This window comes from Saccostrea cucullata, unplaced genomic scaffold (genome assembly GCF_032062105.1).
Source record: "Saccostrea cucullata isolate Sc308-1 unplaced genomic scaffold, CSIRO_AGI_Scuc_v1 ctg2930, whole genome shotgun sequence".
Lineage (NCBI taxonomy): Eukaryota > Metazoa > Mollusca > Bivalvia > Ostreida > Ostreidae > Saccostrea > Saccostrea cuccullata.
In genome coordinates, this window is record NW_026941129.1 from 52,885 (window position 1) to 80,652 (window position 27,768).

Here is a 27,768-nt window from a genome sequence, read left to right on the forward strand (position 1 = left end):
TTCTTGAAAAAAAAAACTAGGCATAGAAAATTTATCATGAGGTATGGCCATTCTTGTATATACGCTGATCATTTGTGTGACGTCCTCAGAGACAAGCAAAGGGCCACAACACTATATAGTCAACAGAGATGTCGCTGTAGTAATTACTTCCCCTGGAGGCATCGATGATTATCTAAAAAAAAACAAAAAAAAAACACGACAGTGCTCAAAAGTAGACAAAAACTGAATATTTCTGACTGTACATGTATATTGTAATGTCTTTTCAATTCTATAGTAAAAAGTTTTGAAAAAAACCCTAAAAGGTGGTCTTTGGCGTATGATATTTCATCTTTCAAACGAAAAGAACATAATTACTAATATTCGTGTAAAAAGGTCAATTACGCTATAGCCTAAATGTTCCTATTGGTATACATTACACTGCGATTAAAGAATGGAAAGTGAAATAACGACAAATGCATGATCAATCTCATAAATACTTGTCTATTCCATGTGTTAAATTGTATAAAATTCTGCGTGGATTGATTTTAAATACTGGTCAAAATTATTTATTCATCTTGAGGACACAATTTAAGGTCAGACTACACGTTCCTAAAAAATATATAACTTTTCCCAAGAATTTGTCATTAAAGTCTAGGTACTTAAACAAGTTTCCTCACAAAAAATTAGAGTACCTCACCAGGCATTTGGACAAGACACCATACAGTGCTATTTTTTACATATTCCATATGGGTAATCATCTGAATGGCCTATATCACAATTTTCGATGTACTTAAATTTAAAAACATTTTGAAAACAATGTAGAAATCAAACGACAATGACAAATCTGCATAATTAAGGTCTGTTGGTAAAGATTATTCTTTTTTTTTTCTTCTACTTCCTAGACGCCAACTTTGAAGCCTTATACTAGTAACTCACTCATTTCTCAATTGATTTTGCTCAAATTTTCAGAGGAACTAGAAGTTACTAAACTCTATCAGAATGCTGTCTAAAATTTAAAAAAGTCGCTTCCAGTTTTGAATTATTTCCCTTTAAACGAAAATTTATAGGCTTTCGTTTCAAGACAAAAGGCTCAGAGACGGCTAAAGCTGGAGTCAAAATTTTACTGATTTTAGGTAATAGAAGGATTGAAGTTGTGCACATCGGTTTTGTTTTTCGATTTCTCCATTCAAAATGGCGCTATATAGGGGTCAAAAATTAGAACGCTTAAAAGAGCCAAGAATTACTCATATTTTGCTTTTTATCTTCTAAACTAAAAATATTTTGTTAAAATATATAGAACATAATTTTGTGCAGAATTAGAAGATCTTTTAAAATATATCTCGGAAAAAGGGCTGACCCCTAAATTAAGGTATCTAGAGGGGCCAAAAGTTTTTTCCAGATATCTCAAAACGTATTAAGAATTTGTTATGCATCAAAGAAGCAAAGTTGTTGAAAATCTCTTGTAGAATCTACTGATATCATCAAAATACGTCCTGTGACGTCACTTCCGGCCAAAACCGGAAGTAGTCCGAAACTGCACATTTTTTTCCGTTTTTGACATGTTTTCGGGAAATATTTGTCACTGGAAGCATAAAACTTAATTTTCCGTCTGTCGACGTCACTTCCGGTCAAACAGGAAGTAGCAAAAAATGGCTTACTTTTGCAATTTTCAACATAGATTTGGAAGATTACAATCATTAGAGACGCCATTTCTCTTTTTTAAAAAAATAAAAGTTACTTCCGTTCAAACAGGACGGAAGACCTACTCGTTGCTTTGCAACGAGCTTTGCTCTAGTTTTTTATATCATACCAAGAAATACAAAAGACGTATTTGAGGAACATGTCGTAGGACCTTAATACCGTACCTCCGTGTTGTTATTCAGAGGGAGGTTGAGTTTATCGATGCTGTACCATTGGTTTCCCTGATCACCTGTCAGTTCCCAATGCGTCACTGTGTCATTTCCGGTCCTAGTCTGAATCTTCAGAGTTCCGGTCGTTGATCCGTACATGTGGTAGTACATGGTAAGACAGTATGTCTTATCTAAAAAGTAAACGCAGGAAAATTCCTCCATTGCTTCTGAATCATTTTTCTCAGGAATTTTATGTAGCAATTTGTTAAGATCTGATCTTTAAAATCAAGAAACAAGTTGCTGACCTTTAAAACCAGAAGTCTCTGTCGAGACTGTAGCTATACTTGATTGTATTTCTAATAACAGAAGAGAAAAGTAGCATTTTGACTTAAAACTTTACAAAGCGATAAATAGAATAATGATCCATGATCTCTTTTTGTGGCAAGATTGCAAGGAGTATACAACTGTAGAAGTAGCTTTTAATAGAATTTTACAGAATTTTCTATTTTACAATGAAGTTACCTTGGCAATATCAATCATCAAAATAAAAAAAAATGATAATTATGTATTCAGTGTACTCTTTTTACATGCCAAATTATATTATCATCAGACTAAAATTGTATTAGGAGTATAGCAGTTTGAAAGTATTTCACATAAATTTCTACTTTTATGACCATGGCAACACCGTTCATCGAAATTTTAAAACTGATACACAGAATTATGTATCTTAGTGTAGACCACTTGTGTGCCAAGTTAACTGAAATTAGACCAAAACTGTAGGAGGAGTAGCATTTTACATGTACTTCACAGAAATTATATTTATAGTAACCACGGCAACACCGTCCATCGAAATAACCAGAAGTCTCTGTCGAGACTGTAGCTCTACTAGTTTGTACTTATCAAAAACCATTGCAACATTTTATGTATCTTTGTGTAGTCTACTTGTGTGCCAACTTATTTTGAAATCAAACTAAAACTGTAGAAGGAATAACATTTTAAAGGAATTTCACAGAAAATTCTATTTTTAGTAACCATGGTAACACCGTTCATCAAAATCTAAAACCGATGCACTATTCTATGTATCTTAGTGTAGTCTACTTGTGTGCCAAGTTATACTGAAATCAGACCAACAATGTAGGAAGAGTAGCATTTTAAAGGAATTTCACAGAAAATTCTATTTTTAGTAACTTTCTATGTATCTTAGTGTAGTCTACTTGTGTGCCAAGTTATATTGAAATCAGACTAAAATTGTAGGAGGAGTAGCGTTTTGAAAAATTGTTTACAGACGGACGGACGCCGGACGCATTACTATCGCATAAGCTCTTCTGGTCTCTGACCAGTAGAGCTAAAAATCAGAAGTCTCTGTCGAGACTGTAGTTCTACTGGTTTGTACTTTTAATAACGGAAGAGAAAAGTAGCATTTGAGACTAATATAACTTTACAAAAGCAATAAAAAGAATAATGATCCTTGATTAAGTCACTTTTTGTGGCAAGATTGCAATAAGACTACAACTGTAGGAGTAGCTTTTAATAAAATTTTACAGAATTTTCAATTTTAGTTACCATGGCAACATCAATCATCAAAATCAAAAACATAAATTTGATGATTATGTATCTCAGTGTAGTCTACTTGCATGCCAAATTATATTACAACCATACTAAAACTGTAGGAGTAGCATTTTGAAAGTATTTCACATAAATTTCTATTTTTAGTAACCAAAGCAACATTGTTTATCGAAATCTAAAACCCATAAAAAGAATTATGTATCTAAGTGTAGTCTACTTCTGTGATAAGTTATATTGAAATCAGACCAAAACTGTAGGAGGAGTAGCATTTTAAAAGTATTTCACAGAAATTTCTATTTTTAGTAACCACGGCAACACCTTTCATTGGAATCAAAAACTGATATACAGAATAATGTATTTAAGTGTAGTCTACTTGTGTGCCAAGTTATATTGAAATCAGACCAAAACTGTAGGAGGAGTAGCATTTTAAAAGTATTTCACAGAAATTTCTATTTTTAGTAACCACGGCAACACCGTTCATCGAATTCAAAAACTGATACAGAGAATTAATTATCTTAGTGTAGTTTACTTGTGTGCGAACTTATATTGAAATCAGACCAAAACTGTTGGAGGAATATCATTTTAAAAGTATTTCACAGAAATTTCTATTTTTGGTAACCACGGCAACACCGTTCATCGAAATCAAAAACCGATACACAGAATTATGTATCTTTGTGTAGTTTACTTGTGTGCCAATTTATATTGAAATCAGACCAAAACTGTAGGAGGAGTAGCATTTTAAAAGTATTTCACAGAAATTTTTATTTTTAGTAACAATGGCAACATCGTTCAACGAAATCAAAAACCAAAACACAGAATTATGTATCTTAGTGTTGTCTACTTGTGTGCCAAGTTATATTGAAATCAGACCATAGGAGGAGTAGCATTTTGAAAAATTGTTTACAGACAGACGGACAGACAGACAGACAGACGGACGGACGCCGGACGCATTACTATCGCATAAGCTCTTCTGGTCTCTGACCAGTAGAGCTAAAAAAAACTTTAAAAAGAATTATGTATCTTAATGTAGTCTACTTGTGTGTCAAGTTACAATATAATGAAATCAGATCAAACAAGCTAATTCAGAGAATTTGTGTCCCCCGCTTCAGGGAAAAGTAAAACATGCGCAGTTCGGGGGAGGGGGGAGGGAGAGTCGGATCCCCTTCACTAAATTTGTAGAATTATTAAATGTATACTTGCATGTATACTGAAGCAAATAAAATATACCATTATGGATATAAAGATTGAATTGCTTATTCTTCATTATGCATGCGTATAGAAGATTCTTTTTATATGGAATATTTATCACACTGTAATGATGATTTTATGAGTTTGTACAAGCCGTAACTAGTAAATTTTTCATTTTGCGTGCTGAATACTATTATTTATTAAAAAAAAAGCATTTCTTTAAAAAAAAAGTGTTCCGTCCGAGAATTGACCTCGGGATCTCTCACACGGGAAGCGAGAAACATACCACTAGACCACGGAATCGCTTTACATGGAGTCAAGTATCTGCAGAAGTGAAGTCACGTACATGTATATATTCATGTTCGGTAATGTCAAAATTTTACACAATCCATTGTGTTTGATTTATTTAGCCTTTATTAAACAGTTCTAATAGTTGTAATGAAAGAAAAAGCAAGCTCACATACCCCACGCTCCCCCAAAACTCAAAGTGCTGAAAATCCCGGAAAAATGAAAAAATCGGAATTTCCCGGTAATATGCACATCTACACATTGTGTCCTAAATATCTGCCAAGTCTGACGAAATTCTGTGCAGCGGTTTATGAGGGGTCGCACTGACAAAATGTTCATCTGTATATAAAAGGTATGGCCAAAAATCTAATTTGAAAAGTGCCAAAATTCCCAGAAAAAAATTAAGGAATCGGAATTTCCTGGTAATATGCACATCTACACACTGTGTCCTAAATATCTACAAAGTTTGACGAAATTCTGTGCAGCGGTTTATGAGAAGTTGCGCTGACAAAATCTTCATCTCTATATTCAAGGTATGGCCAAAAATCTAAGTTGAAAAGTGTGAAAATTAAACTCTAAGAAAAAATAAAGGAATCGGAATTTCCTGGTAATATGCACATCTACACATTGTGTCCTAAATACCTGCAAAGTTTGACGAAATTCTGTGCAGCGGTTTATGAGGAGTTGCGCTGACAAAAAATAAAAGAAAGGACTGACTGACTGACTGACTGATGGGTCAAAAACACGCAATAATTCTCCTTATGCCCCTGTGCTAAAAATAGCGACATCTAATACTATAAATACTAATAAAATAAACGGGGCGGTGCACTTTGAGAGGGATGAGAGGTCCTAGGGAGTTTTGGTATAAAATTACATTGCATAAGCTCAAAATCTTCTTAAAATATCGCCCGGAAATGATAGTGTTACACACAGACAAAATTTATAAATTTACGACCTTGAACTTTTGACCTCAAAATCAAAAGGGGTCTTCTTTAGTCCATAGGGAGTTGCTATGTAAAATTTCATTGCAATAGCTCAATTGGTTCTAGAGATATCGTGTGGAAACGAAAGTGTTAAAGACAGACAGAAGACGGACGGACGGACGGACAAACCCAAATTAATATCCCCCACTTTTCAAGCGGGGGACAAAAACTGTATGAGAAGTAGCATTTGAAATGTATTTCACAGAAATTTCTATTTTTAGTAACCACGGCAACACCGTTCATCGAAATCAAAAACCAATAAACAGAATTATGTACCTTAGTGCAGTCTACCTGTGTGCCAAGTTATATTGAAATCAGACCAAAACTGTAGGAGGAGTAGCATTTTAAAAGTATTGCACAGAAATTTTTATTTTTAGTCACCACTGCAACACCGTTCATCGAAATCAAAAACCGATATACAGAATTATGAATCTTAATATAGTCTACTTAGTGCCAATTTATATTGAAGTCAGACCAAAACTGTCCACTTGTGTGCCAAGTGAACTGAAATTAAACCAAAACTGTCTATACTAGGAGGAGTAGCATTTTACATGTATTTTACAGAAATTATATTTTTAGTGTCCATGGCAACACCTTCCATCGAAATATAAAATCAAAGTACAGAGAGCCGGGCTCATTTACAGAGTAGAATGAATTTCTTACATAAAGCATACGTTTATATTGTATTAACAGATAAATAACAAGAATATCAGATTAAAAATTCCGATGAAAAAATTATTTTAAAACTATCAATATAAATATAAGACACTGACAGTGAGTTTTCGATCCTAATACCACGGTCCGATTTCGTCAGAATCAGAATTAATCTGGTACCGCAGCTGAATGTTAACAAACAGGCCAGTCTGGTTCCCTCTCCTGCTTTTCCTCGTATGTGTAGAGAGCTACGATAACTCTGATTATCACAAATTCTTACGCTAATGAACTATCATGTTCTTTGACTTAAGACTGAAGTTTTCAAAGTCATTTACTACTAATGTTTATTTATTTAGATAAAACTTCGATTTATTTCGTTGCTTTCCCATATGAAAAAATACTATTAGAATTCAATCGGAGTATTCAGTCGACTACTAGCTGACGGTCAACTGACCGTCAATTGATTAATAATAATAATTTGTAAAAACCTATGATAGAATTATACACATTTAACACCATACAATTTCTAAACAAATTTCTTTTTAGAACATTGACTTTTAAAACAAAAGATAATTATTTTTGAGAATGTGCACCTTTAACATGAAACAGTTTAATACTATAAGGGTTATGTCTCCTACTGAAACTCGATAATCCTAAGCTTTATTGCAAGAAAAATGTGACTTTATTTTGTGCGAAAACCCATGTGAGTTTAAAAAGTTTGTTGAGCTGTATACTTACAATAGCATATGGGATATTTCACACGCTGAATCATTACAAAGACAATAGTGTTTCAAAACAAAATTCCCATCTTCTACAGAAAACTCACATGTACTGATTCAAATCTTGGTTGTTGTAATTATGGTATAACAAACCCGATCTAAGTTAAAGTAATTTTGAACCCAACATAAATGTAACGTGGAAGAAATTTTCTAACAAGTCTGAGTGTTCAACTATTGGTCAACTCTTGTTTTGCATGAAATTTCAAAGTATAAGAATTCAATTAATGGTCAACTGGCCGTTTTATGCAGATCAGTTGAGCGCTTTTCAGAAAAGAATTCAACTCCAAGTGGTCAACTGTTTTCGCATTATCATTTGACGACTAGTTGACGGTTAACTACACATTTTCGTATGGGTTATTCCTGTTTTGAACAGGATGACATAAGCCGGCAATTGCTCTTTGAGCAATAAGCCCGGCTTAAAAAAAGCTATACATAGAATTATATATCTTAGTGTAGTCAACTTGTGTGCCAAGTTATACTGAAATCAGACCAACAATGTAGGAAGAGTAGCATTTTAAAAGTATTTCACAGAAATTTCTATTTTTAGTAACCACAGTAATACCGTCATCGAATTCAAAAAACCGATACACAGAATTATGTATCTTAGTGTATTCTACTTGTGTGCCAAGTTATATTGAAATCAGACCAAAACTGCAGGAGGAGTAGCATTTTGAAAAACTGTTTACATCTCGGAAGTCCATGCATGGTGAGGGTTCTCTATCGTGCCAACGCCTACAGCGACGCGGGACCTACGTTTTAAGGACATAGGCAACGTACCTTACCTACTGATAACTTTTCAAGATATTCTTAATTTAAGATTATAGTGCCATCAGATGTTCATAGACGAAAATTCAGCATGCATTACCAGGGTTTTTTGGAAGATATCAAATTATGACATTTTTCGCATTATTCAAAGAAAAATATACAACCAGAAGTCTCTGTCGAGACTGAAGCTCTACTGGTTTGTACCTATAGCAAAGGAAGAGAAAAATAGGCTAATTGTATTCGGCGCGTCGGCGCGCTCGCGCAACATATTTTGTTAATAATAAAATTTATCGCTTATTCTACTTTATTGACATCGGGCTCGACATTCAACGCACTATTCCTCTTGAAAAATGGCTGAAGGAGCCGCCTCGTGGTAAGTTTTGTTTTTGTATCCTTGTATGTATCGTAGGTTCGAATTATAGTTTACTAGGTTCATCTATATAAAATTATAATAAATTATAAAATTGTTCTTATGAACAATGGGAAGTCTGATGAGAAATATTTAGTGATGTTCAATACTTCAGCTTCATTACGTTTTAACTAGAATTTAATTCCTCGACACCACGTGCAGAATTTTATTAAACATGTAACTTCAAAGCTGTTAGTTATACCTGATAAGAGTTTTGAAAGAAGTTTGGCCTGACGTTTGTCCTTTTCAAACATACTTGAAGTAGATGCAGATCTGTAGCGTTATGGATTTATATATTTGACTAAAATTGTCTTTGACCAAAACGCTACAGATTCCGTAATGCTAGTAAGGTGCAATTTACGGCGTAATATTTTTGCGCAGTTTTGGGGAGAATTTCTCAACTTTCCAGCATTAGTCAATTAACTGCTTTTTACTCTCTAATTCTAGGCACATTATTGAACTATTAATCTGTATATTTTATCCATCTACTTAACCTGTATAGTCGTCTCTACAAGTGATAACCTCACTTGATTAAAATGATTTGTTAGATTGCTGAAAATCCACTTTAAGCAAGTTTATTGCCTGTAGAGACAACTATAATTGATTGGAAGGTGAATAAAATATACATATTGGATACAGAATGTGTCTATAATTAGGAAGTAAAAGGTAGTTGATTGACCAGTGCTAGAAAGTGGAGAAATTCTCCCCAAAAGTGCTCAAAAAATATTGCTCTGTTAATTGCACCTTTTTGCATTACAGGTTCTGTTATGGTCAAAGACAAATATATAAACCATAACGCTACAGATCTGCAGCTAACTTTTATGCAGCATACAGTATGTACAAGGTTCTCACCTTGTGTCTTACTAACCTGAGAAAAGATACAATGCAATGACCAAAATGGTATACTGGTATATAAAAAGAACATGCATATATAATATGCTAGTAAGAAAACTAAATGAATTACATATTATTTTAGGATAGATTTGGTAAGTATTGTTGTATTTGATATGTTTATATTATTTCTTGTTCCTTTTTCTTGTTCAAGTTTATAAATTATTGTTTTTGTTTTCTGGAGAGTAGTCCAAAATATTGACACTTATGTCACATTTTATCCAAATTTTAATTGAAATAATTCATTTACATAGAAAAATTCTCAGATTTATGGAATTAAGTGATAAGATTAATGATGAAATTACTGAAATCCATTCAATTAATTTTATAAGAAATAATCATCAAACTTGCCATTGATAAAAAAGTACATATTTTGAAAATTTTGTTTATTCATCCTACTACTATCTAAATGACACTTTTAATGTTGAATCTGAGGATTATGAAAAAAAAGTTGGAAAAAAATTGATTAAATTATCATTATAATTATTTCAGTAGAGAAAGACTGGAGTATTATGAACAAATAATATGTAATCAATGCAAGTCCTAAATATTACCTTGACTTAAAACTTGGTATTCTTTATTTGTATTATATAACATGCTATTTAATATTTCAGTGTGACGACAGCGATTCAGAGGAGAGTAGCCATGCTACCCTTTTTGTAAGTTTTTAGATTTGCCTACTTAAAACTTCTCAATTGTATATAAATCTGTTTATGATTATTACCACAATAATAAGAGTAAATGATATTAAGTAGACATGTATTTATGGAACATGTATACATGTAAGTAATTATAATGATCATATTTCAGAATGCAGATGTTTCCAGGAAAGAAAATGTAGCATCCAGTCCTGACAGTCTAGACCTACCAGACCCAGCTTATGATGCAGAAGAGTAATTTCATATATATATTTTTTTTTTTAATTATTCCAATGCTACGAGTTAAACTCTAAGCATCTTTAATATAGCCAAGTTTGTGAATCATATATATTTGTAAATAGTCAGAATTTTATCATAATCAGCATTTTAGGTCATCTGAACTGAAAACTTAAGTGAGCTTTTCTCTCTGATCATTTTTTTTCTGGCGTACATCTGTCTGTCTGTCAATTTTTGTGTGTACAAATTTTCATTGAGTTTTCTCAGCAACTACTCTTCACAGGTGCTTGAAATTTCATCATAGGCTTTGTTTGGCATGCCATATGGTAGGATTATTTCTGTGCAAATCTGATGTCAATTCCTGTTTATCTGTGTGTCTGTCAACTGTTTTACTCAAGTGAAAATAATCATAGTTTGAACAATATTTCTTTATAAACTTATCTCGTTTATTCATACTAGACATGTATTCACATCAGAGCGATGTTATCTTCTTCTTCAAAAGAAAAATTGATCAGAATAGCTGTAGATTATGTGAAAGAATTCTCAAGTAGGATAGATTCAAGTTTGTCAAAATATACATCTTCAAGGGCAGGTAGGGTTGGGCTCCATTTGGCGTCCAAATTAACATTTAAAAATTTCAAATGTAATGATAGATGGTATAACTTATATGCAAGCATCTAGACTAATTGTTGATTTCTTAGGCTTATTGTTTAGTTTATAGTCTCTGTAAAATTGTTTGGGGCTGAACAAGGGGTTCAAAGGTTATATACTGTGGTAGATAAACAATTTTACAAGATCTTCTTCAGAACTGCAATGCTTAATACCTCAAAATGTTATATGACTGTGATATCATCCAAATACAAAATAGGCTCAATATATAACATAAAAATATCTTCATAAAAATATTGAAAATCTTTTTAAGGATTCATTTACCAAAATCTAATTAGACTTAGATGTGAAATCCTCCCTCATACTCTCTACACTAACATTTAACATCCCATAGAGGGTCACGTCAGAGGTCAAATTCTGAAAATCTATAGACTTATTAGCTTCAGTAAATATAAAAATGATTTTGCAGGCAACAATTTGATTGGTTGATAGAATTTGACCCCTGACGTGACCCACAATGGGATGTTGTTAGATGTTAGTGTAGCTAGTGTGCAAATGGATCTGCGTCTAATTTTAAGAAGACTGCCTTTACTACATTGTGTACATATTTTGTATACGACTCCATAAAACCTATTTGAGTATTTCTTTTGTTGCTCAGGTGAGTGATGTGGCTCATTGGACATTTGTTTTACTAGCTACCTTAATTTCTAAAATAATAATGAAATGTTGAAGAATTTCATTCCTTTTTTCAATACTTGCAGTTGTATAATGTATTTTTCAATTTTTTTTTACATCATTTATATTTTTTTCAAGGGATGACCTACCTAAACTGGTAAAACGCAAGTTAAAGAAAACAGGAGTGAAAGAGAGTCCTAACGAAAAAAAATGGAAAGAAAAAACAGGAGGAGAATTTGTTGGGAGTGCAAAAAGGATCATTTGTCTGGATGAAGAGGGTGATGTCAGAGAGTTTTCAGAGGAAACAGCAGAAACTGAAGTTGAGACCATTAGTCTTGATGAATATGATAAAGAGCAAACTGTTGGAGAGATTTCTGATATATATGGGCCTTTGTCATCTGATGAAGAAGAAAATGTAACAGAATTCTTTAAAGACTTTCCAATTTTCTCAAGAAAAATTGGTGGATATGGAGCTGCAGAAATCATCGATGTTCTGATGAAAGTAGACAACTATACTCAATATGTATGTCCAACTGTTCCTTTACAGTGTGAAGAGAATGCCACTTTCTTTTGATCAGTTGATACTGATAAACTGAGAAAATTTTCAGATCTGACTGTGGATGACAATGGGCTCTGGAAAAGGCCATCAGGATCAAATTTGTATCTTACAAAGACAGAACGAGGTTATAAGTCCAGCAGACAAATTACTCAATCATATGATTTTCAGCTCAGGAAAAGCTACTATGTCCATGCTGGGACTCCAGATTTCCACAAAATTGTCTACACTATAAGAAACTCAGAAGTACACAACCTCAGACATGCAATTATACAGTATTATTTCCAAGATGGAAAAGTTGTTCCTGTCTTAAAAAATGTTCCACATGGAAATTCTAAGAAAGAAAATCCTTTCATTAGAACAAAACCAAGTGCAATTGCAGAAATGAAGAACAAATCTGTTTATATGCAGCCCAAGAAAGTTGTTGCAGATGTGTTCAATGAGAAAGGAGGATCGTTGAACTTCAAATCACCATCAGATATACCTAGAGACAGAACTCAAATTTACAACATTAACAGAAGCAACCCTAGAAAATACCAGACTGGTGGAAAATGTACTACTAATTTTGATGCCATTATCAAGATGTCTGTTGAGGGCAATTTTGCTCGAAGTTTTGAAATGAAAGAAAATGGTCATGCCAGGTGCTTCCTTGCAACAGATCAGCAACTCCTTGGTGTGAAAAAATTTTGCTGCAGTTCAGATTCCATTTTAGGCATAGATCAAACATTTGATCTTGGAGGATTTTACCTTACATGTACCACTTACAGACACCCTATGTTTGTCATCAGAGATAGTGGCAGACACCCTCTTTTACTCGGTCCATGTATGATGCATCTTAAACGAGAAACCAGTGACTATGAATACTTCGGCAAAACACTCTCTGGATATATTAAAGATGACGTTGTAAATGTATGGGGATCAGATGGAGAAAAAGCCCTCATAAATGGCCTTCAAAAAAGTAACGCTTTTCAAGGAATCCATCTAATTTGTGAGATACATGCCCGAGAAAACTGTGAAAGAAAGCTTAAGTCATTAAACTTTAAAGAACCTCACATAAATTTATTTTTGAATGAGATATATGGACAGCAGCATGGGAACAAACGCATTGGAGGGCTCATTGACTGTGAAACAGAGGCTGATTTTGATTCATCCCTCATCAATTTGGGCAGGAAGTGGGATGCAATTGAAGTTACCGAAACTGGAAGAAAACCCCCTGAGTTTTTTACTTGGTTCAAGAAATTCAAAGCCGAAGAGTGTAAAAGAAACCTTTTAAAACCAATCAGAACAGCAGCAGGGCTAGGATTTCCTCCTATAAGATATACAAACAACAACAACGAGGCAATTAATAGTGTGCTGAAGCGTGAAGTTGACTATAAAAAACAGTCCTGGGAGAACATGGCGGTGTCTCTGCAAAACATTATCCACACTCAGTATCAAGAATTGGAGAAAGGAGTGTTCAATGTTGGGGAATATAGGCTGCATAAGGATTATAATCATCTCTCCGTATCAACACTTAACTGGTCTCAGTTAAACAAAGACCAAAAACAGGACAAGCTTGCCAAAGTATTCAGGTATAATGCAGAAGTTACTGAATTGCCAACTCACCATATACCTTCAGTCCTTTCCGAAACATACAATTCCCTGACTGGTACGATCTACAAAGCTCATGAACTAAGAGATGTCTGGAGAAAAGCAGGTCTTCTTGCAGGAGACAAGTCCATATTCACTAAACTTTCATCAAACAAAACATGTATAGACTGTAGTGAAAATGTGTACATTGTAGAGGGAAATGAAGAAATGGATTGGTTTACATGTACTTGCACTGGGAGTCACAAATGTCAGAACTTTGATAAGTTTGGAGTATTCTGTGAACACACTATTGCAGCAAGTGAATTCCGGGGATCTTTGCAAAAGTATATACAAGAAATTAAAAAGTGTTCTGAAAAAGTGTCTCTTGATGCCCTGCTTGAGAAACATACCAAGAAATCTGGGAAAAAAGGGTCCAGAAAGGGAAAAAATGATCCCCATACCAGACCTGTGATTACATCATCAGTGCCACTTTTCACTGAACCTTTCCACAATGAGGATGAATTTGAAGTAAATTTCCTAAAAGATGAAAAAAGAGCCAAAAGATGTGCTGCATGTGGTGTAGATTTTCCAAAATCTGTAGTAGTTCAACCATTTGATCTTGTAATGCAGCATCCAGAGCGATACCTATATCCGCAGAAAAACCAAGGTGAAACTGAATGGGTGTACACAGCTCAAAAAAAGAGAGCCACATTCTATCACTGTGCGCCAGAGTGCATTCTAAAGCGACATCCCCATTTCACAATTGATAAAATAAAGATTCCTGAAAATGTTAGATCTAAACTGAAGCCATGCCACATAAAAATGCTCCAGTCTCATTTTAACATGGATTTGTAAGGCACTGTAATCAACTAAAAATTTTGTTCTGTATATAACGTTCTGATTTACTTTTAATTGAAAATGCTTTTCTTTGTTATAGAATTCTTGTTTTATTACTAATTCAGAAGGACACAAGATTGATATTTTTTACTCTTGCAGTTTTATTTCTTGTGACAAGACTGTCTTTGGGAATGGTTACTATGAACTAAGAATCTAGTCAATCTGATGTAAACTTTATGTTGCTCAAAACAAAGTTATGTTTGTATTTTTTGTTCTCTTTGTTTGGATAAGATTTTTGTGCTTTTTTTCTTTTTTGGCAATGTTTGGTTTATCATAAATAAAAGAGAAAGTTTAAATGCTTGTGGGTTTTTTTTTTATTCTTGGTCTGTAATTAATAATACACTGGTTTTATCAATTTTCATTGGCATCAATTTTTGTGCTATCAGCAAATGATTCAGTATTTAGATCATCATAAAACTTTTGATATGCTTCTTACTTTAACGAACATCTAATTCTACTTTAATTTTCACTCTGCAAAACACAAAAATTAATGTTAAAGGAATGTTGATGGAACCCAATGTACATGTATTTTGATATTGGGAATTTTAATGACAGAGATGAGTGGTTGAGAAGACTACAATACAGGAGAGGACAAATAGATCTCTAAGGCACTTTTCCAAGGGCAAGTACATATAGTAAAAATTCACTTGCCCTACCTAATTTGTTGCCCTACCATAAATAATACTGTAGTTATAAATATTTCAAAATAGGAAGACAAATACTAAGTAGATCATGTAGGCCCATATGCCCAGCTGTAACTAAAGCCCCCCCCCCCCTTCTTCAAATAAAGACGGTAATTTTAGTAATAGAATTATCTATAATATGTAACAAGGAATCTTTGTCAAACATAGATACCAATGTATTGCAGCTTATTGTCCTAATAATTAAGTCTCTTAAAAGGAGGTTAAACTCAACAGTCTAGGGTCTTTCTGTAACACCAGTAAACTTTTGTCTTACATAAAGAAAATTTATAAAAACCAAAGCACTAAATATTTTTTAAATGCTATTAATGTTTGGAGATATATATATATAGAGAGAGAGAGAGAGAGAGAAATCGAAAGTAGGTAAATATTTATGGATCCACCTAACAAAAAAATACAATCGGGTTCGGGCTGTCGACTTGAGTATAAGCGATAATGCTTAAATAAAGAAAATCCAGGTCATCTGAGTGTTTTAATACAGGGAGAAAATACTTTTGTGATATTGGGACGAGATTGACGCGCTGGTGCGCCGACGCGCCGAATACAATTAGCCGAAAAATACTTAAGCAGTTGGGAATTGAAACTTTATAACAGCAAAAAATAGAATAATGATCCTTGATTAAGTCTTTCTATGTTCTTAGTGTAGTCTACTTGCATGCTACATTATATTATAATCAGACTAAAACCGTATTTGAGTGGTATTTTGAAAGTATTAAACAGAAATTTCTATTTTTAGTAACCAAAGGCAATGATATTCATCGAAGTCTAAAACTGATACACAGAATTGTGTATCTTAGTGTAGTCTACTTGTGTGCAAACCTACATTGAAATCAGTCCAAAACTGTAGGAGACGTAGCATTTTAAAAGAATTTCACAGAAATTTCTATTTTTAGCAACCACGGCAACACTGTTCATCGAAATCAAAAACCGATACACAGAATTGTGTATCTTAGTTAAGTCTATTAAGTATTTGTGTGCCAAGTTATATTGAAATCAGTCCAAAACTGTAGGAGGAGTAGCATTTTGAAAGAATTTCACGGAAATTTCTATTCTTAGTAACCACGGCAACACCGTTTATCGAAATCAAAAACCGATATACAGAATTATGTATCTTAGTGTAGTCTACTTGTGTGCCAAGTTATATTGAAATCAGTCCAAACTGTAGGAGAAGTAGCATTTTGAAAGAATTTCACAGAAATTTCTATTTTTAGTAAGCATGGCAACACTGTTCATCGAAATCAAAAACCGATACATAGAATTATGTATCTTAGTGTAGTCTACTTGTGTGCCAAGTTATATTGAAATTAGACCAAAACTGTAGGAGGAGTAGCATTTTGAAAGAATTTCACAGAAATTTCTATTTTTAGTAACCAGGGCAACACCGTTCATCGAAATCAAAAAACCGATATACAGAATTATGTGTCTTAGTGTAGTCTACTTGTGTGCCAAGTTATACTGAAATTAGACCAAAACTGTAGGAGGAGTAGCATTTTGAAAAATTGTTTACAGACAGACAGACAGACGGACGGACGGACGCCGGACGCATTACTATCGCATTTATAAGCTCTTCTGGTCTCTGACCAGTAGAGCTAAAAATTACAAAACATAAATTCCAGATTTTTTCCCCATCAAATTGGTTTTAGAAGAGGTGTATAAATCCATATATAGACATTTAAGGTAGGACACAATAGATAGGCCAAATTTTTCCTCAAATTCAATTTTTCTGAAACTTTGATATTTTGTTCTAGGACACTAAATCTCTCTTAATACATAATATGAAAGAAATTCATCCGCACATATTTTGCCCACATTGTCTGAAATATGGCCTATCAGACCCCTGTAGGACTTGACAATGAGCCTTATTTTAGAATCATTAATTGATCTATTGCAAGTTTGTGTTATAATTTTGATCAATATAACCTTTTTGTTACTTTAACTTAGTAAGTCATATTGATACTGGACGATTTGAGAAAAATGTTAAGTAAAAATAGAACATACATAGCGTCGGAATTGAAAATGCACATGTAAATATCCTACACTTAAAGTTTTCCAAAGAAAAAATGTATAATTCAATTTTTGCAAAAAATTAACAGAATGGTTAAAATGGGTCCCAGAAAAAAATATGTAAAAATAAAGAAAATTGAACCGGTGGTTTCTGATGTTTTGGCGATTAAAAAAATTCAAATGGCAAAAAAAAATACAAGATTCAGTAGATGACGTCACAATATTTGACCTTTGACCTCTTGATATGACCTTGACCTTTAGAGTACACAAAGAACAGAGACACCTTATATCTGTGTCCAAATATAAGCCCTCTACTTTTTATTGAACAAAAGTTACACTGCATTTTATATCAGACTGTTACATGCTTGTTTATTGCACTTAGATAGCGTAAACACATTCCAAAATGTAAAGTCCCAAGTGACCAACATATAGGATTCTCTGATTTTTTCACAAAATATGACGCAATCATGACAAAACTTGTTATTTTTCTTACAGGGGTCATTCATTGTTGTCAATGTAGTAATATTATTCTTTTTTTTCTCCAGTATTTTTTAAGAAATTAGTAAAAATAGAATCCAAGGGTGTTTTGTACTACCTTAAAGTATGGCACACTGGTCCTTCATTTAGTGGAACTCTTCAACTCCAGGGAAGAACCCAATAATGTTCAAACTACGTTGTGTATGATTTAAGGTCATATACGAAAGACCCATGACTTTCACCTCTAATGCCGAGCGCTTAGCGAAGGAACAGTCTCTACCTTGTTTACGTCTTACGTTTGACGCGGCGCCGAGAATCGAACCCGGGCCTCCCGATTACGAAGCGTTATGGCTATGGATAATGTTTAAAAGATAGTTTTGGTAAAAGAGGGGCTCAAATTCCAAAGTTTAGGTCACGAGGTCAAATTGCATGGCACCCAAAGAGAGGTCTTGTCACAAGGAATACACCTGTGGAATATATGATCCATCCATTATGTTATGGACAAAGTTAACGTTTTTGCAGACGAACATATAAACATGCAAACAGACAGACGGACAAAACCTATATATCACCGAATTTTCGATTACGGGAACATAAAGAATAAAGACTAATATTATTTTATGCTTGTGCTCTATTGCATATGTGTCTCGATCAAAACATACATGCCATGTACCTTCAAACACTCTATTGCTGACCAGTTTGGCGTAGTCTCCGGTGACTCGAGGTGACGATGTTTCTATGTACTTGTAGTAGGTACCGGCTTTAGCGCCATCAGGACCGGTGTTAACAGAACCAGTCGGTCCCTGTAAATTGGAGGACAAATATCAACTATAATCGTATACATGTATATGTACTAACAAGGCGCACCGAAAGTATTCAGTGGAGTTTCATTTATGCGGACGCTTTGTTCCTAGTCAATTTATCCCGATATGTGAAGCGTCTGGATACCTAAATTACCAGTTAAATAAGACAAAATAACATTAAACAAGATGTGTTTGTGAAACACTATGCGCCCGGCGGCAAACAAATTTCAAAGAAACTATTTTTAGCATATAGGTCACTTTGAAGGTCATGGTCATTGACCTTGGTATCATTTGAAAGAAATCGATTTGTTAAATACGCATACCAAATATACGCATACCAAATATGAAGTCTCTATCTCTCATGTTAGAAGTTAAAAGTTATGGTGAAGGTTCAAAAAACTATTTTTAGCATATAGGTCACAGTCAAGGTCACAAAGTCATTGACCTTGGTGACATTTGAAAGAGCTTTATTAGTGGAATACAGTGTATGCATACCAAATATGAAGTCTCTACCTTTCATGGTTAAAAAGTTATGGCGAAGGATAAAGTTTGCAGACAGACAGACAAACAGTCGGACGGGACAAAAAAAAATATACGTCCCGGATCTATCGATACGGGCGCATACAAATTCCGTTCCGACGAAAAATCGTCCGAATACTGAAGCGCCATGATATCTGAAGGTCCACTGTATTTAAACCCTTAGGTTTTGTGTACACATGACCGTGGGAAGCGAGGGAGCGGCACTGGGCTCCGTGTCCTCAATAATCTTGCCGATATAAAGTTAAATGTGTACTATAGATAACATACAGTATACTTTAGAAAATACATAGTAATACTATAGAAAAGACTGCTGCCATATGCTTGTGTTCCCTTAATCAAAACGTCTGATGACTTCTTTTTTTTTATTTTGCTTGTTAAAGAATATTTCAATTGGTAGCTCCAACTGATATATATGGCTCCCCCCACCCCTTAGATAAAATTGTTTTGTAACTTAACTTAAAAAATTACAACATAATAAGGTACTAGTTTACATGTTGAACATTTTGCATCCGACTCCCCTTATATTAATAAATTCATAATTTACAACATGATGAAATTTCAACATTCTTCAGATGATTATTTACCAATTTCCTCATCCAGTTGAAAATATCATCTGTTGCCTCTGTCAGAAAACACGATGGTTCTGGAGCTATCTCAAAGTCACACAGATCTAGAAATTGACAAAGAAGTATAAAGTTCTCTTAAAATATTGATGAAACATCCATTACAATCGGATCGATTGATTTTATGTTGTTTAACAATTTTCACTTATATGTAGACGTCAGCACTCGCCGATGGAAAGCTACAAATTTTGTCCTTTATTCGGTACTCAAGGCGATCGAGCACTGTGGAACTTTTTCGTGCCAGTACCTACTGCGATACGGGACCTCGCTTTATACGCTCTCACCCGATTGGCGAAGGATCGGTCTCAACGTCCCCCAGTGGGATTCGACGGTTTGGACCTCGAACGTAAAGATTGATTAATTGATTGTATACTGTTTAACGTCCCTCTTCAGAATATTTCACTGATATGGAGACGTCACCATTGCCGGTGAAGGGCTGCAAATTTAGGCCTTTGCTCGGCACTTAGGGCCTTTGAGCAGGGAGGGATCTTTATCGTGCCAGACCTGCTGTGACACGTGGCCTCGGTTTATACCGTCTCATCCGAAGGACCGCCCCGTTTAGTCGCCTTTTTCGACAAGCAAGGGGTACTGAGGACCTATTCTAACCCGGATCCCCACGGGGACGTAAGGATTTCAATCCTTACCTCGCGACTTCGGAACAGCCTCTCTTACCTGTGCCCCACGCGGGCGATCATATATAATCGGGAACTACAACCTAAACTCTATACATGTAATATATTTATAAAGCTTTACTACATTAAAAGGTCCAGTATGAGAAGAAACTCATGAAATTAGGGAAATAAAAATCCTAGCTGTGACCAAATTGTGTTTGCCATACAATCATGTAATAATTAAGGTAGGATTACCCTGTCAACAAGTTTTAGTTATATGTGTATGCTACATTGTATTATCTTTGTAGGTCCAAATTTGAAGCAAGTTATGGCGGATCTTGCTGTAAGGGTTTTAATTTATTTTTGGGTGGGGGTCTCGATCCCTTCTGGGTTTTTTTCAGGGTACTAGAAGAAAAAAAACATGTATATTATTATAGAATTAAACTATAATATAAGCAAAGAAAATATAACCTGGCTTCTCCGTCTTCCATTTTTTTCTAAGTGTACGATTTCGGTACGGAATCCCCCCCCCCCTCCTTCGGAAACTATTTCCTCTATTAGATGTTAATGTAGTCCTTGCATAGTTACTAATTGTGAAGGGTATGTGAGCATGTACGTACCATACACATGTAGGTCGCCATTTTTTCCACTGTTTTATCTATGGGTAACTTATACGGTAACTACCACATAAATTATAAAGTTAGGATGATATCTTATTAATGATTAATATATGAAAAAACATGTGTATTTGTGTAATAGATTTTGTCCGTGATCTTCATTCTAAATGTGGAAATCTACCAGCATATTTGAGTTCATCTCATAATATGCGTCGTTATCTAAGCTCTATATATCCTTTGATTATATGTCATCATTCACCTCCTTTTTGTGAAAAATTAATAAATGAGATAAGCCGGAATTTATTTATCCATCCATGCAGTGTCAGTACGTAGTTACTAGGTTTACGGGTTATCTCCCCTTTTCTATGCATCAATGAAAGTGAAAGGTGGGTGATGAAAGTATCCGATTTATTTTTCTGTATTATGAAATATTTTTTAATAATTTCCAGTTTTTAAAGTTAAGTTTCTGTCAAAGAATTAACATGGATTATCTTATCAACATTGATATTGCTCGATGGCAAATATTTCATTGGATTGAAACAGATGGATTTGCCTCCCGTCCATACTTTAAACACTGGCACATGGTACAAGATACACAAGTATGGTAATAATAACCAACTTCATCAGTATATTTTGAATGAGGAAAAACGTACTTAGTGAAATATTATTTAAACAAAATGAGCTAATCTAAAAATAGGTTTGAAATTCAACTTTATTCGGTCCGTGTTATTCAAGGTCATTGGTCAAACATCCGTACACATGGTAGCCTATATTTAGATACTTAGTTCCCTTGGCCTATCTTTAGGGGGTTTAGAAATGGGAATATGCATAGTTATAATTCTTACAATATGGGGATGGGTTATTTTGTAACTTCGGGCTTGTTGTATTTATCAGTTTATCAGTCAAAATATTTTGTGACATAAAAAACTTTTCCTTAAAACAGTGAATAAATAGAAAACATACAGATTGAAAATAAATTAAAGTTTGATAAAGCTATTGTATCATGTCTTTAGAAATGTTATTTACCCTGATTCACATAGGAACAGAACTCTAATTAAAGGATATAAATTTTCAATCAAGGCCATTCAACCTAAACAATGGTCCAAAGAGAGGCTTGGAAGGTATAGAATTGCAACAAAGGCAGTAATCAATTGTGAAATAAAATAATTTGAAGTAAAATAAAGAACAAATTGTGGTGCTTTTGAATGTTAATTGTTATATTACAATTAATGCATTTTTATGTATATGAATTTAACATGAAATAAGATGTGTATTTGTTTATACATATTTACAGTTGTACATGTACACATGCTATGACAAAACTCAAGGTAAGTAAATATGAATGATGACTAAATAGATTTTGAGTAATCAGTTGCACGGAAGCATTGCAATGAACAATTCAGGCTGTTAAAGCTGGGGGCATAGGTTCTATGCACCCAAGTTGAATTGTACATTGTCTGTCAAATCTACATATTAATAGTTATATTAGGACCAGCAGCATCCTCATCTATTCGGATATCTCTTCTCTTAGGGGGCTTGAAAAGGGGGACAGCTTCAGACTCAACCAGAATAATAACAATGTGCATAGTAATTTAGGGCCTCAATGGTTCACTAGTTGATATAGATAGGATTTCCCGAATTTTATTTTAATTAAGTACATGTAGAGTCCTTGTATAGGGGACAAATTAAAACAAAATGAAATTCATCTTCTATGGTATTTTTACAAAATTCACAAATAGACAGGATTTCCCGAATTTTATTTTAATTAAGTACATGTAGATATCTATTGTCTAGCAAGTCTAGCTATTATTTTGCTGGTTAATATATGTATATATAAGTCTTCAGATTAAGTAAGAGGGGGGTCAAAGGCTTGTTTCACATATATATTCTGTGTTGACATTTTGATTTGGTTCAAGTTATAAATAAAGGAAATAAATGAAGGTCAGGCTGTTTGAACATTCGGAAGCCGTCTTCAGTGTATATGAACATAATTATGAATTTTTCTAACAGGGCCTGTACCTTATTTGAGCAGGTTTGTTGATATCATGATAACACAATAAAGACACATACATTTAATGCCTTCTCACCCCTTAACTGCATAAAGGCCTTGTATCTTATATAGTTGTGTTTAGTAAATGAAAAGTTTTGTACTATCTTAAGTTAACATGAAAATCAGGTAAACTTATTTTACTCAATTCATTATATACACTATTCCAAAAATGTCGATAATTCACACAGAGATAAATTTCAGCACGGGCTTTTATTTCCCGTCAATGTTCTTTAAGACTTATACAAGAAAAATCTTTAGGTATTTAAATATAATTCTACAAATAAAAGACTATTATAAATAAATAATAATAATTGATAGGCTAATCTTGTCAAAATTATTAGGAAATTAACATTTATTCCTTTGAGTTATCTTTCTCATCAGGGAAAGTGAACCTCAAAATAGGAAATGCAACTTCAAGTCCCTGAACTTTTACCAGTTTTAATCAAGTAATTCAGTTTCAGAAAGGGATGAGGGACAAATTACAGAGTTCTTTAGGTGCTAAAGTCAATGCAGACTCATTTGAATAAGGTTCGCAGTGCTGGTCTTTCTAATAGATGTATTTTCCTTATGGCATATGCTGTATGAATGGTCAAAATAATAAATAAATAAACAAATAAATAAAATAAAGAGGGTTTATAATGAAACTTCCAGTATAAGGTTTAAAATAGGGCTTAAATTTTTGTCAGTGTTGGCTTTTGCTGTGTCTCTAAGTTATTAGATAAAAAAGGATTTGCTATTTTCACACAGATAAAACTTGCTTCAGTTAAAATTCTATATTCACAGATTTTAAACTCAAAAAGGATAAATTGTTTAGGTAACTTGCTTTATTCATGTGGAGTTATAAGATTTAAAAATAAATAAATAAATAAATAAGATGAAAGAACCGCATAAGGCGAGATTTCCTAACAGCATAGATATACAAATTCGGGGATGGGGGGGGGGGGGGGTGTTAGATACATTTTATACCACAGGCTAGATTATAATCTGACCCATTTCCTACAATATTTTCTTTTTTATAGTAGGCGCTTACTGTTAGCTTACACATTTGCATATTTTAGGGGCATTTCTTCATTGAAAATATCAGTTCAAACCCAGTTGCCATTCGCAGGTATTAATATGGTATGTGTTTATCCCTCATCTCATGTGAGCAGTTAGCAGAATTATTTTCTGTTTACACATTTATCTTGTATGGGATCAAGATGCATTAGTCGGTGCATAATTGCATATGTACATGTAAATTACATCCATGCATCAGCTAATGGGTACAAATACAGGTTACTCCTACATGTATAAGAGCCCCAGTTAACGGCCCTATGCTCCTTATGTACCTCGGAGCCAAGTCAAAAGTATCTCGTTGTGAACCTCTAGCATGCTGGAGTAAAATATAGGTTAGCTAGGGGATATAAATACAAATCCACAAGTGAGTAGGAGTTAACTTTTCATAGTGCTAAGATTAAATAAACTTCGACAGCATTTTAGGGTATTATAGAAAGGATAGGTTTACACTAATTTAGCATATTAATTTTCATGCTCTCTATCATAAAGCTATTTTTTACAGCCTTAAAAATAATTTTGAAGTTTATAATTTTAATAACCCATTCCACAGCATATTTTTGCAGGAGGAAAGGGGGAGGGGTCCCTCCCCAAAATTCCCAACGTAGGAAGCTTAAGGTGTAGTACGATCATGCCTATTTGATAGAGTATTAGCTGGAAAGGGATTTAGAATGAAGGTTTTAGTCATATGTGCCTTACATGTCTGGTGCAGTCCATCCACATTAACAAATGCTTAGGGGTAAATACAAAGTACATGTACCCTATTGTGTTTCTTGGCTTCAAAGGTAAATAGTATATACAAGATTTAATCAATTTTACATGGTCTTCGGAAGAGCTTGGATTAAAAAATAAAGTAGTACTTAGATAAGCTCATTTCTACAGAACTGGCAAGATACGTTACAAAATATCACAAAATATGTTCTGCACTTGACAGAGTTGGAATATGAACACTTAAAATTATTCTACAATACAGGAACAACTTAATCATCCTTAAGGGGGGGGGGGGGGGGGGGGGTAGAGAGTATAGGTGCTCATCTCATTCATCTTGTTTGTAATCTTTGCAGGAAAGTATATTACAAATTTTTCTTTCAAATTACCTAAAAATGAATAAGAAATAAAATTCAAATGAATAAACCAATAAATAAAAAAGGAGGGATAAATCTAGTTAAGACATATTTTCACTTTATATTCTTACATTAGTCCAGTTAGTTCTTTCTTTCTGACTGAGTAAAATAGCTGGATATTAATAATAGAAATAGAGACCCAAAGCAATACAACTTCGAAAGATATAAAATCAGGGAAAAGGGGGGGGGGGGGGTAAGGCACGGTAAATTTGAAGGGTAACCAGATTTATTTTAATGCAGCATAAATCTACAGTGGGTTGGATATGAGAGAGAGTGATGTTCACGACGGATGGGTTGCTGAGGGTTTTGAGTAGGCTAGGAGTCCATGGTGGGTGATTAAATTGAAGTTGCCTACCCCCACCAGGTGGCGGTGGGCACCTACGGTGCCCATGTGGCGAAATCGTCACCTTCAATTTAACCATTGAACTGTTGATTTTGTTGACTTTTTGGGGTTGATGTTGATATAAGTGATGATTGATGTTGATATATGTGATGTTGACTTTGAAAATTATATCTTATATAATGTAAATCTAAAGCAAAATAATATAATTAAAAGACAATTTGTGTTGAAATGTGTCCGTAGCACGAATGAGGTCAACCCAGCGTGCTACTTTTCCCGTCAGGGAGGGCACAACTTATGTTGATGTTGGGGGTATGCCATTTTGCCGGCTGCCCCACTGTTGTGTAGACCACTGTGGACAATACCTGCCAACTCGAATAAAACATTAAACTTAAATACTTAGCATTTGTTTATTATATATAGGTCTTTGATAATACCGCATATTTGAGTTCATCTCATAATATGCGTCGTTATCTAAGCTCTATATATCCTTTGATTATATGTCATCATTCACCTCCTTTTTGTGAAAAATTAATAAATGAGATAAGCCGGAATTTATTTATCCATCCATGCAGTGTCAGTACGTAGTTACTAGGTTTACGGGTTATCTCCCCTTTTCTATGCATCAATGAAAGTGAAAGGTGGGTGATGAAAGTATCCGATTTATTTTTCTGTATTATGAAATACCCTCCCACCTCAACCCTTGAGCTAGGTGTTAAGTATTACTCTTTCTCCTTTTGTTTGTTTAATTTACGTATACATTGTTTTTCATGGGTTAGGTATAGCCAATTTATTAAAGTTATGGAAATTTTATTGAGAATCTTTTTCTGCTGTGTGGTTTTGTTTTTGTCTTTTCAGGTATTAAGAGATTTCGTTGAAGGAGACTGACGGTGCTGATCAGGATTGCCCGCTATTTCCGTTTTCTAGGACCTTTGGAATGATCTCTGACCAAATACCATGCGTGACAGGTGTCAACTTGGCGATTTATCCATGATTTCAAGGAGCTCGGGGAAAGACAGTAGACTATACTTCACAGTGGTCGTATTGGCGAAATCGTCACCTTCAATTTAACCATTGAACTGTTGATTTTGTTGACTTTTTGTGGTTGATGTTGATATAAGTGATGATTGATGTTGATATATGTGATGTTGACTTTGAAAATTATATCTTATATAATGTAAATCTAAAGCAAAATAATATAATTAAAAGACAATTTGTGTTGAAATGTGTCCGTAGCACGAATGAGGTCAACCCAGCGTGCTACTTTTCCCGTCAGGGAGGGCACAACTTATGTTGATGTTGGGGGTATGCCATTTTGCCGGCTGCCCCACTGTTGTGTAGACCACTGTGGACAATACCTGCCAACTCGAATAAAACATTAAACTTAAATACTTAGCATTTGTTTATTATATATAGGTCTTTGATAAGAAAGGCATTTGGGGCATGACCCCTCCCACCCCCTTTCCATTTGTTTTCTTTTTAAATCTGAGGTGGGCACACCTTTTTCCAATTTTGGTAGTTTAATAAGCATTACTTTATATCGATTATGTAACCCTTTTGATACCAGGTAGATTTAAAAAGGAAAAAAATAAAAGGCGTGGGGGGGGGGGGGTTACAGCCCCCAAAGTGCCCTGTCAACATCTCTAAAATTGATGAAGCGTCCAACATACATATTTTTTAATAATCTTTTTTTCTTTGTACGATCATTTGTTTTAAATTGAATTTGTTTATTTATCAATTATAATTATTAATGTAATTTACACTTATTCTGTCCTTACCACTCTATACTGCTGACATGTGCCCCCGCTGCCCGAATCTGTAAAAGTAGGATCCCATCCCTTCACAAATCTACAATACTCCGCTCCGCCGGATTCACAAACCTCTACCGCCTGACATTCCAGATTTCCTAAACATCTACCAGAACAATGGCCGATCACGGAGCCGGGAAATGTCGTTATAGTCTCGTAGGTACGAGTGTTGAACGCCTCCGGTACATCTTTGTCATATAACAGAGATGTACAATCCTCGGCCTTACAGCTCAATAGAACACTAAGAAGAAATAGTGGAAATAAAATCTTAATATTAAGTGCCCTCATTTTAGACGTGGGCAAATGCGTTAGTCCTTTAGGTCTGATGAATTAAGAAAATGCTGTGAAAGAAGAACGTGATAATGGTCCAATTCCAAAATATACTTTACTTGCAATTGACTTTGGAACTTGTTAATTAAATACATTTTAAAGAAGTTAATTTTAATCGATAAAGAACTTCGTGCATTTATTGAATTTAGTTGCA

General features: G+C 34.2%; 2 protein-coding genes across 2 annotated transcripts; one reads left to right on the forward strand and one right to left on the reverse strand.

Annotated features, from left to right (window-relative positions):
* LOC134257255 (MAM domain-containing glycosylphosphatidylinositol anchor protein 1-like) lies at positions 1-27,572 on the reverse strand. The gene is made up of 5 exons (XM_062739898.1): positions 27,255-27,572; positions 19,643-19,756; positions 18,389-18,518; positions 1,845-2,020; positions 1-172 (listed from the first exon to the last, which is right to left on the reverse strand). The coding sequence occupies exons 1-5, from the start codon at positions 27,570-27,572 to the stop codon at positions 86-88; spliced, it is 825 nt and encodes a 274-aa protein (XP_062595882.1). The 3' UTR covers positions 1-85.
* LOC134257249 (uncharacterized) lies at positions 8,414-14,924 on the forward strand. The gene is made up of 4 exons (XM_062739892.1): positions 8,414-8,425; positions 9,967-10,011; positions 10,163-10,245; positions 11,650-14,924. The coding sequence occupies exon 4, from the start codon at positions 12,452-12,454 to the stop codon at positions 14,489-14,491; it is 2,040 nt and encodes a 679-aa protein (XP_062595876.1). The 5' UTR covers positions 8,414-8,425; positions 9,967-10,011; positions 10,163-10,245; positions 11,650-12,451; the 3' UTR covers positions 14,492-14,924.
* Positions 27,573-27,768: the final 196 nt, after the last annotated feature.

Coding starts and splice junctions, on each gene's coding strand:
- LOC134257249 (XM_062739892.1), top strand. CDS start 12,452: ATGAAGAACAAATCTGTTTATATGCAGCCCAAGAAAGTTGTTGCAGAT.
- LOC134257255 (XM_062739898.1), bottom strand. CDS start 27,572: ATGAGGGCACTTAATATTAAGATTTTATTTCCACTATTTCTTCTTAGT. Junction 19,757..27,254: donor CATGTCAGCAGTATAGAGTG/GTAAGGACAGAA, acceptor ATATTTTAAGAG/AACTTTATACTTCTTTGTCA. Junction 173..1,844: donor CTCTGAATAACAACACGGAG/GTACGGTATTAA, acceptor GTTTTTTTTTAG/ATAATCATCGATGCCTCCAG.